Genomic DNA, 17,623 nt, shown 5'->3' with positions numbered 1-17,623 from the left:
GTACTAAATAAGATTTAGTTTTGAAAACAGTCCACATTTGACCCAAACATGTGCATGTTCATAGTGGTCTTTGTGTTCAAGAATGCATTTGTGTTGTGAGGAATATACGTGATTGAGCCGCAGTCTGATTTTCCTTAAATTGCTGACACATCTGGGAGTCCAGGCTCATCTTGGGACACACACTGTGAACAAGCAAAGCATGTTTTGAAAATGTACTTTACTGTCCTTTCCTGCAGAATGTGTGTACAGGCACCCTGACGGTGAAATCGGATTTGTCCTAAGAAATCAAAAGGTGCAGCTCTCCTGACAAATGACACCCCCCTTACTTCCATTTTTTTTTACATGGATAGGAAGCAGGTAGTACTCGGAACCCAGAGCAGAAAATAGCACGGTTCACCTGAGATGCATTCTGGGAAAGGTGCGGCCAGTACTTCCCCATCTAGGAGAAAAAAGGGAGGGGCAATAGCAAGCCGCAGCGTAATCTGTCGCAGCTTCCTATTGGCCTGCGTGACACAGGGGATTTAAACAGAAGGCAGTACCAGCAGCACTTTCCCCAGTAAGTAACTTGGAAACCAGGAAGTCCCCGGAGCTACAATGAGTGTGGGTGCCCTTGGGAAGAGGTTGCTTTGGTCCTTACTCATTATCGGGCAGCGAGCGGTGTTGCTTGCTCAAACAGATTTGCATTTTATATCTTAAATTGCAATAGAAAGCATAACTCCTCATGTTCCTGCTATGAGATTCATTTTATATAGTGCACTGCACAATGAGACGGAGTGTAGAACATACTTTAGACTTACAGTCCTTGGCTCTATTAAATAAAGAATATATGTTGATGTATTTTACTAATGGACAATATTTTGAGATTTAAAATGTCTCCTTTCTTTGCTGTAGAGTTCTGCAAAGATTGCAGGTTTTTGGCCACTTTTAAAATAAAACGAATGAGGTTTGTTTTTCAAAAAATTAAGTTTAGCGATGATTTTTCAATTGTTTCATTTACCAGAGGTGCAATTTTCTTTTGTAAAGTACAGAATGAGATGTAGCATTGCGGAAGCAAACGTATACATATGTATAAATACACACACACACACACGTGTGTGTGCATACATACATACATACATACATACATACATATATACACACACACATGTAGTAACCAGGGAAATCCTGATGGAAAAAGACAGCACACCGCAGTAGTAATCCAAAAAAATGTGTATTGTGAACACAGGGCCGCCAACACGAGGAAGGTCCCTCTACGAGGACCGAAACGTTGGCGGCCCTGTGTTCACAATACACATTTTTTTGGATTACTACTGCGGTGTGCTGTCTTTTTTCATCAGGATTTCCCTGGTTACTACATGTCTCTATGCTTAATTATGGGACAAGCATCTATCTGCCTTCTTACAAACGTGAGTGCAATTCTCTCTGTGTGTGTGTGTGTGTGTGTGTGTGTGTGTGTGTGTGTGTGTGTGTGTGTGTGTGTGTGTGTGTGTGTGTGTGTGTGTGTGTATATATATATATATATATATATATATATATATATATATACACATATATATATGTGTGTGTGTGTGTGTGTAAACCCCGTTATAACGTGGTCCTCGGGGTCCACCCCGAGACCACCGCGTTAGTAACGGGGTCGCGCAAAAACAAAATGGCCGCCGCATCATCAACCCGAAGCGCCCTTCACCTCGCGGGGCAGGAGATGGGAGCGGGGATGTCCCTCCGGTACCCGCTTCCCCTTGTCACCGCGTGACAGCCCGCGGGGCAGGAGATGGGAGCGGGGATGTCCCTCAGGTCCCCGCATACCTCTGATCCCCCCCACGTGCCCGGTGCTCCCGCTGCCTGCATGGAGGTGGTAGCGGGGGGTTTCTTCTCCCCACCGCTGTCCACGGCGCTCCCGCTGCCTGCGCGGGAGGGGGGGAGCGGGTGGTGGTGCTGGTCGCGGCCTTTCCTCTGTTCCGACCCCCCCCCCCCCCGGTCTGTGTAGAGTGAGAGTGTGTGTGTGTGTGTATGTATATATGGGAGAGAAACTGTGTGTGTGTGTGTTTGTGTGTGTGTGTGTATATGGGTGTGTGTGTGTGTGTATATGGATGTGTGTGTGTGTGTGTGTGTATATATGGGTGTGGGTGTGTGTGTGTGTGAGTGAGTGTGTGCAGTGAGCAGTGTGTGCACTGTGCAGTGTGTGCAGTGTGCAAAAAAAACACAAAAAAACCGAGCCACGTGAAAACCGCGTTATAACCGATTCGCGTTACAACGGGTCGCGCTATAACGGGGTTTACCTGTATGTATATGTATATACCTCAAATGGAAATATTAGTGTATCCTCATTTGCATGTCTTAGACAGGTCTGCAACCCCGCCTTTCACCATTATCACCCATAACACAGCATTTCCACTGCTGCAAGGGATTCTGGGAAATGACATGCAAATGAGCACTCAGTGCCACAATTTGCTTCAAAACCATTCAACATGGTTACCCTATAGGCTTAAGCTTGCTGTATGGTCACAGCTTTGAGCATAGCCAGGGTTATGATGCATAGCTAGTAAACCCACCCACAGACAATGTTTCGACCTTAATGGGTATCTTCAGTGTGGGGGTTGGTTATACTGGCTATGGAAAAACGAAGCAAGGGATAGGGTTACCCACCATAACTAGATAGATATATATGATATAGATATATATTATATTGATAGATAGTTGGTCACTGGCACTCCTGTAGTAAATCAGTAGTGGGCTGGTGCATGCCCCATAGAAATAATAACTATTACCCAAGTGGCAAACATGATCCTCCGCCACCGGGAGCCTGGGGTGTGTGTAATGAATAGATGCAATAGAAGGAAGAAATGGCAGAGCACAACCGGAAATATCCAAAACATTAGGAAGAAAATGCGTTATCCATGCCTTGATAAAGTGCTCTGTAGCACGAAACATGTTGGATGGGTAATTAATGCCTTGCCATTTTTTCCATTCTTGACCATTAATCTTTTTATGGATAACGCACCTTCCTCCTAATTTTTTGGATATTTCCGGTTGTGCTGTGCCATTTCTTCCTTTATTGCATCTAATCTACACGGACGGAGGCGCACCAAGATTGCCTGGAACCTGGACTAACATGGACGCTGCAGCAGACCTGTGAGTTTTTGCTTGCTACATGGCTGTGTTCCTTAAGGTATTTGGGTATTCAATTGGGGTGATATTTAGCACTTTGGTTCCTGGATTTGAGTGCCGCTTTTGCTGGTTTACCAACCGGGATACCGCACCCATATATATATATATGCTCCAGGCATCACACAGGAATAATCCTCATCATACTACATCAATTCTTCTGTTTACAGCCTTTAGCACCACGCATGAATACATTTGCTGTGTGTCATGAATATTCTAACAGCGCCTCCACCTGGGAAGGATCCTCACATAGTGGGATAGCCCCTCCAAAGACAATATTGTCAGTAATTGCACACAAGGGTATATGTAACAGTATTTACTGGACAGTAACTTATAACAGGAACAATACAACATAACATATAACAATAATATATATCTATATCTATATATATCTGTGTTTAAAGCAGCATGCATTGGCTTAAGGGTTTAACCATGTAATGTGGTCTTGAGAAAAGATGGCACTGTGTGCTCATTTGCATGTCATTTCCCAGAATCCCTTGCTGCCGTGGAAGCGCTGTATGCTAGGTGATAATGGTGAAGGGCAGGGTTGCAGAACAGTCTGACATGTGAATGTGCTCACAGGTAATATTTTTATTATATATGTATCCAAGTGTGTGACAGCGCTGCCCTTGTGTATTGTTGGTGCACTTGTAGATATACATGCCGGGCACTCCAGCCCCCGGGTGCCGCTGGGTTCTAGCAAACAACCGATCAGTTTGTCCATTAAAGATCCGCCTCTGCGTGGGGTGGTATCCGGTTGGAGGTCCCACCTTAGGGTAATCTCTGGTTTGATGGCCTGGTCTGATCCCAGACGCAGGCAGCGCACACCGTGTTCATCCGTAGCACATATGCTGACTAACACTATATTGCTAAGGGAAGCCTGTCACGGGAGACCAGTACTTTTCACCAAAACCACCGGGATCACTAGCACCAGACAGGACAAAGTTATTGAATAATATGGGGTTTATTCTGGCACGCCAGCAGACAAACAAAGATGTACAAAACACTATACAATACCAACAGGGGGCCTAGGGAGTAGACGCTAGCCTCGCTAGGTGCAGGGGCCTGCTTCAAGAAGGCTTGTCCTGTCCGCTTCTTGTCCAGGATCTCAGAGGGCTGATCACACAGTAGCCCCTCTGAGATCTCTCCAACTGGTCACTGTAAAAGATCAAACTCCTTCACAGAATGTCTCTGTCTCTCAGATAGGCATCTGAGGGTAGATCTCCACATTCCTTCCCAGGGTGTCTCTCAGTCTGTTAGCAAGAGAGGCTCTCAGATGCTTTCTGAAGGTAGAACTCCACACTCCTTCCCAGAGTGTCTCTGAAAGTAGATCTCCTCTGATCAGCAGCACCCCTAATATAGCCCTCTGTGGCTATCCATTGCATGGGAGGGGGCTGCTGGACAATCAGCACAGGTTAAGTTAGTGCCACACCAGCCAGAGGGCATGCTAAAAACCCATCCCCATCCCCGATTAAATCAGAGTCCCCTCTAAACAAATGTACACATAGTCCAATTAGCACTTTATAGGGCTGACTCCCAAATCACATAACAGAACAATGTTGATTCACTAAACTGTGGGATTGCATTTACAGAGAATAACAAATTCAGACTTTGAAATACATTCTTACAGACATGGAAATACATTTACATATTCCCTGTTCTTCCCCAGATATTTAAAGTACATTTGGGCAAAATAAGCCTTACAAAGGTGGCCAAGTTACATAGATTATGGGGTAGCTAGCTGGGCTTCATTTCAGTTTTGTGATGTCAGTAACCCCTATTTAAAACCAGAGACAGAACTTGAAACACAGACAGAGCTCAGTGCTACATCCATTAACACAGATACACGGTTCAATATGAGCTTATTGGGGTTCTGTATGTTCAGTAACCCCTATCGTCACAAAGCGTCCCTGTCTAAGAGCCATCCCTGTAGCACACAAGCTATTAGTGATGGGTCTAGCTGGGACCTATGGGGTTGTTCTGACCTAGTCCAGTGGAGCACTTCTCCCTGGACATTACCTATCCCCTTGCTATTCTGCTTACAACTTACTGACCCAACTGTCAGCGCAAGCTCCCCTTACCACAAATGCAGCAGCCCTATTGGCTGCTTGTGTTCCACCTCGCTGCAGCCCCTGAGGCTGCTGGGAACTGTAGTTCCCGTTGGAACCTAATCCCCTCTGGCCGCCGCTCCTAGGGGCACTGCGCATGCGCAATGTTGTGTAATGGCCACTACTGAATAAGAGAAGTACATCAAAAAGGGGGGAAATCCCCACCAAAAGCATGCAGAGTGGTAAGCAGTGTCCCCCCCTCCAAACCCTTCAGGAAAACAAAGGTTTTAATAAACATTGCTAAACATCAATTCTTGAGACTGAAAAAGTGGGTTACCGTCGTTTACCATCTTCCTTAGGAACTGGATTAGCGAAATAAAAAGTAGGGATAATTTCAGGTTCACTACATGTTCTGATTTTTGAAGAGGGTAAGAAAAGTCTCGTCAGTAAAAACACAAAATGAAAAATTGAAGAGTAGGCTGAATTGAATAGGAATCTGAAAGGGAACATTTCTCTTCCTTTAAACTAATCTCTGTGTTTAAATAGGTTTCTCCTGTCTTTGTTAATACACGAGGGAAACGTAGGCCATGCCCCTACATGTAAACTGATTATGTAAATGCAGTGTCACTGTTATTTGACTTGGGATATTTCAATTTCACTTTGACATTTCTTTCGGAGACAGGGTTGGCTTGTCCGCCTTGATGATCAGGGTTATACCTGTTGAGTTTAGTCATCTGTTTGCTGTTTCTTTGTCTTCTGTATGTTAACCCATTGGCAGTAAAAGACACACACATACCAGGGGTGGCCACTGCCACCCCAAGAGCCACCACCGGTTCAGGTTTTCAAGATATCCATGCTTCAACACAGGTGGCTGTAATTCACCGAGCCACTGATTCAGCCACCTGTGCGGAAGCAGGGAATATCCTGACAACATGACCTGTTGGTGGCCCTTGAAGACTGGAGTTGGCCACCTGTGGCTTGGATCAAAAGACCATCTCAGTGCTCAAATAACACAAATTATATATTGTATATACAGTACAAAATATACAAAAATAGGAGCTGGCAAGTGGAACTGGGCTTTTAAAAAATGCAATTCTGTCTCCATGTTCAAAACAAGATGATAATAAACGTGAGGACCCTGTTTTCCCTATAGTGCCACGTCCTTACATATACAATCTATACTGCTATAGGGATGACTTTTTGGGCTCTCTGGATTTTATGTGCATTTCACCTTCAGTTTTCTGTTGGGAATAGTAGGGGGTGGAGTTTTGGGTTCAACTCTGTCACAGCCATTTTGTTTTATCCTAAGCGGAAGCCATATCGAATCATATTTCAAAATGACTAGCACCCTGCAACTCCATTTACTAATCTCTTTTTATGCTCAAATAAAACTACCTTTGCTTGGTTAGTGAATGTCACAAGAGGCTGTCTGAAGGTGGTCAGAGCATGGGGATTGTGTCTCCGTTTGCGATCTACAAGAAAGCAGATATTCGTTTCCACTCTGGGAAGATGCGGGCAAGTGTTCTGCAAAAACAATCATGGTCTTGATACCAAAACCTCTGTAGCCGTCTCTGCAGTGGTTAAAGCCTCATGCTCAGACATACAAGGTATATTGGAGCTGCAGTAAAGTGGCACACTTGTGCAACTTAACACATTGCACTGGTTGTGCTGGTAATTTGGTATATTGCGTGGTTGATGAGCACAGATTCCAGGGAACATGCATTCTCCAGTGCCTGTGTGTGACGTGTGTAAGAGAAAATGCATTGCATTTTTATTGATACACAATAGCAGAGTTAAGTCAATACTAGTGACTGGTGTATGTAGTGCTGACTGTGTCATCTGGCTCAAACCTCGCAGTCCTTCTTTTTGTAACTGGAGCACACGGAAATACAGCGATTTTGCTGGAGCTCAGAAGGGGCCACTTCACTGAGATCAGAATGTGACATCATTTAAAGCTGAACCTCACCTTGCAGAAGCTAGGATCAAAGTACTGACTCGCTCTCAACTGAGCTATTGTGATGCAGTTCAGCGCCGCTAAACTAGTTTACATCAATTACTTCACGCCTTTAACCTGCAATTACTTATTTAGTTGGTTGTTTTTTGGAAATCTTTCTGTCGCTTTCCCTGGCGTGATTTGCTTGACCTCTATAATGCAGAATAAGGCTTGTGCTTTTCCCAGTCTGAGCTGCGCAGCTACAAGTGTCTTTCACATGTCCCTGTACAGCTCTTCCCATATCCGCACTTTGCCGATTTCAATGAAGATTTTTTTTTATACAAATTATAAAGTTACTGAGTCTCGCTGTTTGTGTCAAACTATTTTCTCTATCTGGAGTGGAGCTGGAGGAGTGGTGGTCACCAGTTATAGTCGAGGTTGTTTCCCCTACTCTCCCTCACTCCCCCCCCCCCCTCACCCCCCCACCCCCCCCCCCCAAATGTCTCAATCCTCAAGGCTGAAGAATGGTTACATCCTGTTCATTTTCATGGAATGAAGTAATTGTGATGTGCTGCATTCATTCAGCCCACACGGCATAGTGATGTCACACCGGGAAAATAACGGTTTGAATCGTAGTGGAAAGGGGCTTTTGACTTATTGCTTAACGGTTATGAATTAAGGGTTTTATTTGGTGATGGCAGCGGTTCTCAACTCCAGTCCGCCTCTCTCCCCCCTCACCCCCCTGCCTAACAGGTCATCATTACAGGATATCCCAGCTTCAGCAGTCCGACTGAGCCACCTGTGCTGAAGCTGGGATATCTTGAAAATCTGACACATTGGGGGGAGTCTTGAGGATTGAAGTTGAGAACACCTGGGATATGGAAATGTTTTACTTGATTCCTGATCACAGATAGAATAAGGAGAAGGTTAGGATGGCCATTGGCTCTTCACCATGTCTTTTCTATTACACTGAGAGAGAAGATGCAGTGCTGGTTTTAAAGATGAATTCTATTTTAAAAAACGTTACAATAAACTTTTCTAATACTTCCTATTGGATCATATTTCATTTTTATCCCACTGAAATGTCTTGATTTCTAATATTTTATATTTTAAGTAAGGCCAGAAGTCACAAGCCTGGCCTACAGTATGTGCTGTCTGCTGTAGCTTTCTGCTTCTAAAGAGTTTCAATTTTTCTTTCACTCAAAATGGAGCAGGCAAACCATTGTTGCTTGAGCTAAAGAAGGGAATTAACATAAAGGGATCCTCATTATGTCCCACTGCAAATGTATGAAAGTGCAGCGTCTCTGTAGCACAGAGAAGCTTGATAAGTTATTTTAAATAACATGAAGTATAAAAAAAGAAATTATTTATTTTAAGCCATACCATATGTCAATGTACTGTTATTTTTGTGTTACATTGGGGGGGGGAGGTTAGCAGCTGCTGTCCTTTTTATTCAATGTTTATGAAACTATCGGTGACGTGGCAGTCTCTGCGTTTGTTTGACCGTTGGTTTCATGGACAGAGAAAAAAAACTATGAATGCTACCTTAAAGCTGTGTGTTTTTTTTTTTTTGTTTGTTTTTTGTTTTTTACTTCAATAGTTTCATGTGGGCAATCTCTAAAGAACCTAAAGAACTGCCGTAGCTGCCGGTCAATTCGTTCTCCGTCTATTGATCGGCGAAGTTTGGCGACATCTTTAGATCTGGGGAATGTAAATGGTTGCTATAGGAACAAGCATGCTCTGTTAAAATAGAATACAAGAAAATTGGTCTTTCAAAGTTGTTGTTTTTTTAAACAGAAAATGCTAAAGATATTTTTTCTTACTACAGAACTGATTTATTAAAAAAAAAACACACATGCAGGATATTGCCTGGACTGCAGCTTTAAGCCTTGCTGTAGTTTACATCTGAAATAACATTTAAAAAACAAATGAAATAGATATTTTGCAAGTGTATTTATTTCACGTGTGTGTGTGTGCGTGTGGTGTGTGACACCTCGGAGGTTACTACTGTGTGTTGCACGTTGACACTCATAATGGTCCAACTAGATCTATAATAGTCAAGTCCATGACCGCTTCCAAAAAAAGCTGTACTTCCATTAATCAGAGTAAATTCACCCTGAAATGGGCAATCCCTCCTAAAGCTAAAGTGAACGAATCCCAGTGACATGTTTAAGGTCTCAACTAAGTGATCAATACTTATTTTATTTATTTTTTACCCAAATGTGAAACCTGTAAGTATTTTTAATTGCATTTTTTAAGTTACACTTGGGAGGGGTTTAATTTTCCCTGTCTGCTCCCTTTGTTTGATGTCACTGAGATCAGCAAATGCTTGTACAGTCAGCCCCACCCTCCCTCCACCAACCTCTCCACTGAACGTTATGGGTTCTCTGTTATGATAAGGACCTACAGATGCCCCATAGAAATTCAACTGGCCAACTATGGGATTTCACCTCTTTAAAGCCCTTGGAGCCCAGAGGTTCAAGGAACAGATTGGGATGCAATGCGTTACAGGCTCCTCTAGCAGCTCAGCAAATTAAAGCGGTAATCCATATATATATTTTTTTATATAGCAGGTGGTCTCCAGAGCTGACGCCATTAATTTCAGCTCTGGGGACCCCCTGCTTCCAAAGATGGTTACCTCCGAATTAGATGCCGCAGCCGCTCTCTTCGGCTACCAGGGTTCACAATATGTCTGCTCTTCAAAGATTATCTACCCTGCGGATCAATAGGAAGCAGTGACGTCGTCGGTGCGGCTTTCTATTGGTCCATGTGATGCGAGAGCTTTAAGGCTGCGGACATGTTAGGGCAAACCGCGCAGTCCCGTGCGGATGCTCCGCCATGAACCCTGTCCTCCTCAATGAGGATGTTTTTAGAAGGGGCTTCCGCGTGCGTCCGCAGGCGTGGTGAAGCGCGCTGATTTAGAGCAGACACCTCAAAATGTTTCCGAGCGCGCTGGGGCGTTGAAGAGCCAATCTGAGTAAAGACGTTGACATCGGCGCCGTGACGTCATTGCCACGCCTCCCACGCACGCTGCCTCGCCTGCCAAGCCTTGAAATCTCTCTGGCTTGAGCAGGCGGGCCTCGGTGTCGGCGCGGATGGCTGTACCATGTCCGCAGCCTAAACTGTAGAGCCTTGTTTGCTGAGCCAGGGGAGCAGCTACCAGTATCCCCTACGGAGGGAAGTATGGGGTCCCCGGAGCTGAAATTAATGGGGTTCACCTCTGGAGACCCCCTGCTTCAATACTATATAGAAAAAAGTAGCAACTTCACAAAAAAATTGCGGGCATAGTTTGTGCCTTCTAAAGGCATCAGAGCAATAGGTTGTCCTGAGGGAATAATCGGAATATCTGAAATGTTAGAAATATGGTATATCCGGTTCAGTTGGTCTATTATTCAATCTTTATATGGCAGACACAATATTTGTTTTTATCTGGAATGGAAATATAGGGCACAATGCAATATTTGGAATGAAAAAGTTTTGTGTGAGTTACTATATAGTTGTATCTATAAACCTTGTACAATTGCACATTTGTTTTGTCCATGTTTACAATTTGTTTTATTCCATTGTATTTTTGCACTGGATGGTTTTGTCTCCTTGAATCCTCCCTCTGAGAAACGATGCTTGGTTCTATTCGCACTTAGCTCACTTCTCAGAGCGTGTTTCTCCAGGTGCAGATTCCGAGATGAGCTGTTGGAGAAATAAAGGGGCTCCCTTGAAGCGCTTTGTATTGCAGGCCTTGCACAGAGCTTCAGCTTCTTGAACTCCTTTGCAAAACAGGCTTTAAAATCATGTTCCCTGTTTTCCCACCAAGAGTGGCATTACCCAATACATTTCAGATGAGATCCCCAGCGAGATTACCATTCGTTTAATGTGATCAAATGGAAATTGAGTTTCCACAATGTTGGGATCAGACCAGGCTTTGAATCCTGGGTATTACATATTTTTTTTTTTTTTTTTAAAAGCATAACTTGTTTTGTTTATATTTATTTATAAAATGTTTTACCAGGAAGTACTGTATATGAATATTTTTTGGTACATTGAAATCTAAAGTGATGTGACTGATTCTTTCTCGGGCTTCAGTAACCTCTGGATTTGTGTTGGAAAAAACGAGAACGCTTAAAACTGTCTGCATTTTCATTGGTGCGCCTGATATGTAAAGGACTGGTAGCTACGGTGTGAAATTTTGCTGGCAAATTGGTGACACATTAGGTTGCTTGCAAATTTGTATGCTGCTGTTTGCGCTTCAGGGAACTAGATGGACTGTTTGTATAATTCAAGTTTTTTTTTTTTTTTTTTTAAATATGATTACTGTACCTGTAAAGATTGTAACTTGATTCAAGTGATTTGATTAAGCCCATGCATTTCAGGCATCATAAGGTTTAAGAATACTTCCATTATACGCTTGTTTTTTTTTGGACACCATCATTATCAGCACTTTTTCTAAGCCAGCATTTACTGAGCTTTTTTCTTTGCCCAAACCTCTTGTTTATCACAATCAGTGCTGCAGGGTCTACAAAGAATTGGAAAAAATTGTTAGGGCTCCCTGACATGTGGCCGTTCCAGTGTTGCTTTTTCATCCGACCTTCCGTCACCGCTCTGATACAGTGGGGGACTCTGCACCGCAGCATACGCAAGCTGGCAGAACATTGCATAAAACGCTGTCTAATTAAATCCTTTGTCTCTCACTATAATGCTTGCTGATAAAAAGCTGATGGAAATGTATCAGTTTTTTTTTTTTTTTTTTGAATGCCCAATTATTCAGCGGCCGATACAATGCAGCTCTGTGCCAGCTCCTATTTTGTACAGCAAGTCTCAAACAAGTATCGCAGAATGGTTGAAGTGTAGCAAAGCCCTGAATTTGAATGGGAACAAGCCATCTGTTCTGATGAGTTGCACAAATTGCTCAGCAGAGCATTGATGGAGGCAGTGAACACTTAATAAACTGCTCGATGGCATCGTCATTTTTCTGTGCTCTCAAAGCCAACAGTCCATTCTAATTCTGCTTTTATGCATTCATATCAGTGAGCCGTTCAGATGTTTTTTAACATAAAACTTTTGAATAGTAAATGAAATCCAAAGTAACATGTAATATAGTGGGCGTCTTGTATTCAAAGGCTTTCAATTGTCCTTGGCTTTTTGCTCTTTAAAGTGGACCCCACGTTATACGACATGGGTCACAGGGGCAGGAAATCAAAAGCAAAAAGAACTTTGAAAAGATATGGGATAGAGTCACGCTTTTGAACATTGACAACAAATATTGGGAAAAACTGCACTTAACCTGAAATTGCAAATGTTCGTGCAGTCAAATGCTTGGTTTTCCCAGCTGGTCTCTTTAACCTGCCATGAAACAAATGCACTGCTATCCTCCCTCTGGCACTACAAGGGCTTAAGTGAAATGCACTGGTTGCTTGGTACTTCCGAATCTCTCTGCTCCACTGTCCATTCAACATGTTGTAAACCAACATCATCACTCTGGTATGTATTCAGACCAGGGGCGGCCAACTCCAGTCCTCAAGAGCTACCAACAGGTCAGGTTTTATCCTAAGCGGAAGCCATATCGAATCATCATATTTCAAAATGATTAGCACCCTGCAACTCCATTTACTAATCTCTTTTTATGCTCAAATAAAACTACCTTTGCTTGGTTAGTGAATGTCACAAGAGGCTGTCTGAAGGTGGTCAGACCAGGGGTGGCCAACTCCAGTCCTCGAGCTACCAACAGGTCAGGTTTTAAGGATCTCCCTGCCTCAGCACAGGCGGCAGACGAAGAGGAGAACTGGAGTTGGCTACCCCTGATTTAAACAATTGGGTGTCAACTAGCGGTATTTTAACACACACATGTGGAATTGCAACGTGGCGAGATTTGGAAAAGAAATGTGCCCCTCCATTTATTCAAACGAGTGTGTTTTGTGGGGATACATTATCTTCTAGGATGGATTGCGGCTTGCAATTTTTTAAAACATTTTTTACATCCATCATGCTGTCTAGAATCCCTTTTCATTACATATTGATTTAAGTGCATTTTAGTTACATTAGCTTTAAGTATATCATTCTATTGGATATCTGTTTAAATGGTGACTTCATCTAACGTGGACCAAAAGAGTACTCATGCCTCAGTATGGGATGTTTACTATTCCAACAGTAGTGTGTATTGCGGTGGTCACCGGCTCTGTAATCAAGCCTTGAACTGCAGTGGAAGCTCATCTCTTTACCGTTCATATTAAGGCCTCGTTCAGGGTGCTAGAGGCAGGAGTTGGAGGGAGGGGGTTCGGGAGGGAGAGGGCGGCAGTCTACTGGGCGATGTGTGTTCATCCCCAGCAGACGTTTTCAGGAGTTGAGGAGGGGGCGGGGCTACAGACGGCAGGTTAGGGATCGAGGCTGCAGTCTTGAAATCATTCTCAAGAATGATTTCATTGGCTGCCGAGGTCCCAGTGACGCAGCTACAGCTTCAAAAAACTAATTTTTTGTTTATTGAAACTTTAGCCAGTGTCAACTCCGGGCTTCGGAGACAGGGCAGCTGCTACCCTGACAACCAGTATTCAATTTGAATACTTTGTGTCCCACGGCAGCTCGCACGGCAGCACGCCCTCCCTCCGAAGCCTGCACCCTGAACGAGGCCTAAGGGTTGTATGGGCTGTACGTGTAGTTGGAATGTTAACCGCACACTGCAGGAGTTACCGTGACCACACTTTTCTGTTCTGGAGTTCAGGTAAAATGAACATAGGTGTACATTTATAGGAAGGTATTTTTGTTCTCACAGTAACTGCTTTTTCATTAAATGCACCTCTGCCTTGTAGGGTTTGATGTCTAATCTCTAGTATAGCAGGCACTGTCCGCTCTTGACTGGCTTCATATCTTGGGGCACTACTTCAGTACAGTATTGTGTATACAGGATTCTTCAACTATTCCCCAAAGGGGCCAGATTGGCAAACATTGAGGGGAAGGGGACAAAATCTTATTGCAATATCATTTTAGATGCATTTAAAGACTTGACAATTATTCTTATTTCAACACTTTGCAAGCATAACACCTGTACCTCATATATTTACATCACCTTAATCTTACAAGTGAGCTTCAGTTGGAAAAACAGCACTTGGCTCCCTAAGGCTGCGCTTATAGTGCCTTGTGACAGCGACGCGACGTCGCTCCCAAAAATTAATTGATGCCGTGCCTAAAAATTTGGAAGCCGAGTAAATTTGATTTTTTAGAGACAGTCGCCACGTGACTGTCTCTAAACCAATTAAATTGCGCGGCCCGCCCCTTTTAGTGACGTCACTGGCCTTGTCGCCAGCAACGTTACTAAAAGTAAAATTACAACTTTTGCCGGTGGCGACGGGTGATATCATCGGTCGCGTCGCCAGCATTATAAGCGCGGCCTAAGCAACTAGTACAATACTAGCAGGAGCAGAGAGGTGAAGGGCCAACAAGGCCACATTTGGCCCGCAGGCTGCCAGTTGGCTGGCCCATGTGTTGGTCTCTTTCTCCCTCCTCTTCCCCAAAATGCGTGGGGAACGTGGCATTGTGAACACTAAGCAGCACTACGCATTAGGCCGATTTATTTATTTTTGCGCGACAAAATAATTTGCTTTTGTCTGGGTCACGTGAGCGGTTCAGCCAATGAGGGCGAACCAGCTCCGTGACATCACGGCCACGTCTCCCCCGAGGCCACAAATCGCCTCTGCGGCAGGCACGCGTGACGCCATGTGCTCCGTCGCGCGTGACCCTAGTATAGCCTCAGTCTTACTGTTTTGGAGTAAAGCGGGCTTGTAAATGAAGTAATAAATTGCATTCTTAAGAACTTCCCCAATAATCTCACCGGCATGTTACTGCAATCTGCAGAACTTTACTGGGCAGGTTGCTATGCGAGTCACATCTCGCCACAAAGCAATGATGCAGGAAAACTGGTTCTCATTCTATGGAGAACAACTTGCTGGTGGCGATTTTTTTTTTTTTTTAATTTTTATTTTGTAGAACTAGCATATATAATAAAAAAATCAAGTATTTATACTGTAGGCTGTAGATTTCCTTGTTAATACAAAGTAATATTGACAGAAGCATTTTTTAAGTATTTAAGCGGAACGCACTAGCAGGAAATCGTAATACAGTGAGGAAGGAGGGTATCTCAGCACAGTATAATTAAAGGAAAAAAGGCTAGAACATATTACTAGATTAAACGAATTAAAGCTGCAGTTCAGTCAATATCCTGCATGTGTGTTTTTTTTTAATAAATCAGTTCTGTAGTAAGAAATAATACTTTTAGCATTTTCTGTTTTAAAAAAAACTTTTAAAGACCAATTTTCTTGTATTCTATTTTAACAGCCATTTGCTAAGGCACCGCCCCTTCATGTCCTGTCACAAGCCCTGGCACACCCCTTTGTCAGCCCTGCCCTCCCTCTAGCACATGTCAGTGCAGGAGTGCTCATGAATATTCATGAGCTGCCACTGACAGACAAGCAGAATATAAACAGATCCCTTCACTAATTGTCACCAAATTTCGACCTATCAATACATGTAGAACGAATTGACCTGCAGCTATACAGTTCTTTAGGTAATTAGAGATTGCACACATAAAACTATTGAAGTAAAAAAATAAATAAAAAAAGACTGAACTGCAGCTTTAAGATAAAAAACATCTTCTCTTGGTGCTCCAGTAAATTGATACAAATGCAGTTCTCTTGTGTTGCCCTATAATTAATTTCTCCTCCTGTCTCACAGATGACTATGGATGAGAAATATGTTAACAGCATTTGGGATCTTCTAAAAAACGCTATCCAAGAAATCCAGCGCAAGAACAACAGCGGGCTGAGCTTTGAAGAGCTGTATAGGAATGCGTATACCATGGTGCTCCACAAACATGGGGAGAAGCTGTACACGGGACTGCGAGAAGTCGTCACCGAGCATCTCATCAACAAGGTAACCGCGGGCTGCAATCCCTTTTCCTGCGCAGGACATGTGAAATGTGCACTGATATACCACCGGGACATGGCCAGAGAAGGGGCACTCGCGGTGCTCGCAGAAAAATGCCTCAAGTGCACAGCAACAACAGTCCCGTAAGAATACAAAATCCGCTGATAACCCCAAAGAAGGAAATGGTGGCACTGCATTGGGTGTCAAAATACAATACTAAACGGGGATCCACGGTTCGGTTCGGTTACAGTGTGAACTGAAATGTTGATCCAGGTTAAACATTTTTTTGCATTTTGATGACCACTGGAGTGCCACTATTTCCTTTTTTGCCATCATGACATGGACATAAAGAATACTGGCCAAGAAGGGCTCCAATTAATATCAAATGTACTTAGTGTGAATGTTGTTCCGGTAATAAGGGATTTGCTTCCACAGCAATAACTGCAAATTCCGTAAAGAATGTAAATTAGATCCGTTCCTTGAGTTTGTTAAAAGAATCAGAGTTAGTTTGTTTAAATTTAACAGGTCTTTTATTCGCTGGTTTATGAGCCACAGAGAACCAATTTTTAGAAATGTTGCGTTTTTCTAGGTTTCTATCAGTACAAACTTTTTGTTCTGTATGCATTCTTTTCCTCTGCATCTTTATGGTCCAGCATAGCAGGGCAAGTACCGATTTTACTGATCTGCACGAATCCTGGAGACCGAGTCTATTTCTGCACTTTTCCTTGTTTAAGTTTTATTGTTCTTATTTGAGTGAGATCAGCTCGCAGCTCCTGCTTCAGTGGCACACTCTATTGTGATGTGGCTTAGGAAACCGCTCACAGAAAAATATTTTGTATACAGATTAACAATCCAATTGGCTTCGTCTAAAATAAATATAATCTTCCTTAACCCTGAAAATCATAACAATAAAAATGTTTTAAGCAGTCTGGCGCGATGCAAGATACCAACATTATACTGTATGTGTTAGTCATATAAGCTTTTTTGGTTTTTTGGGGGGTGGAGGGGGGGGGGCAGGGGTTGTGGTAGGGGACATTGCGACTTTAAAAGTTCCCTAAAATCGATAAAACTCCTGTGTACTTATGATAAAGAATATAAGTTAAACACTGGCATTGATGACCATTATATATAAATTTGGCTAGGGGCACTAACCTTTCGATGAGCAGGCATATCTTGCTCAGAGGTCAAGAGGGTGGGTAGGTAGGTTTGCGTAAATGGCATAAAAATATAGTTTTGCCTCTATTTCATGTTTTAGGTCTTCTGGGTTATTACCTGGGGTTTAACATCCCTAGTGTTTCCTATAACCCGATGTAGTTCAGAAGTAAACAATCTTTCATACTGTGTGTGTAGCAGTTTATGGCTCCGTTACCCCTCAATGACAAACTCGGAGAATTTTAAGCGTAAAACTGCGTGGCTGTGAAAGCAAAGTGGCACTTTAGTAGATTAGCATCAGAAATTCCTGCCGTGCTCTCGACCGAGGAAAGTGCATGCTGCCAGAGATAAACCGTTCCCCAGTATGGCCACTGCTTCATCTGCCCTTGAACCAGAGTAAAGCTCAGAAACGCATGCG

The 17,623-nt window shown here is 43.3% G+C and overlaps 1 protein-coding gene across 2 annotated transcripts in view; it reads left to right on the top strand.

Annotated features, from left to right (window-relative positions):
* The window catches only part of CUL3 (cullin 3), a 67,231-nt gene that overhangs the window by 15,164 nt on the left and 34,444 nt on the right, over positions 1–17,623 (top strand). For both annotated transcript variants that reach the window (XM_075569692.1, XM_075569691.1), the window contains exon 2: positions 15,862–16,059. In XM_075569692.1, the coding sequence (XP_075425807.1) occupies positions 15,862–16,059 (198 nt within the window). The remainder of the gene's footprint in view (positions 1–15,861; positions 16,060–17,623) is intronic.

This window comes from Ascaphus truei, chromosome 14 (assembly GCF_040206685.1).
Source record: "Ascaphus truei isolate aAscTru1 chromosome 14, aAscTru1.hap1, whole genome shotgun sequence".
Lineage (NCBI taxonomy): Eukaryota > Metazoa > Chordata > Amphibia > Anura > Ascaphidae > Ascaphus > Ascaphus truei.
The sequence above is the reverse complement of the archived record's forward strand: the minus strand, read 5'-3'. Positions and strand labels throughout refer to the sequence as shown.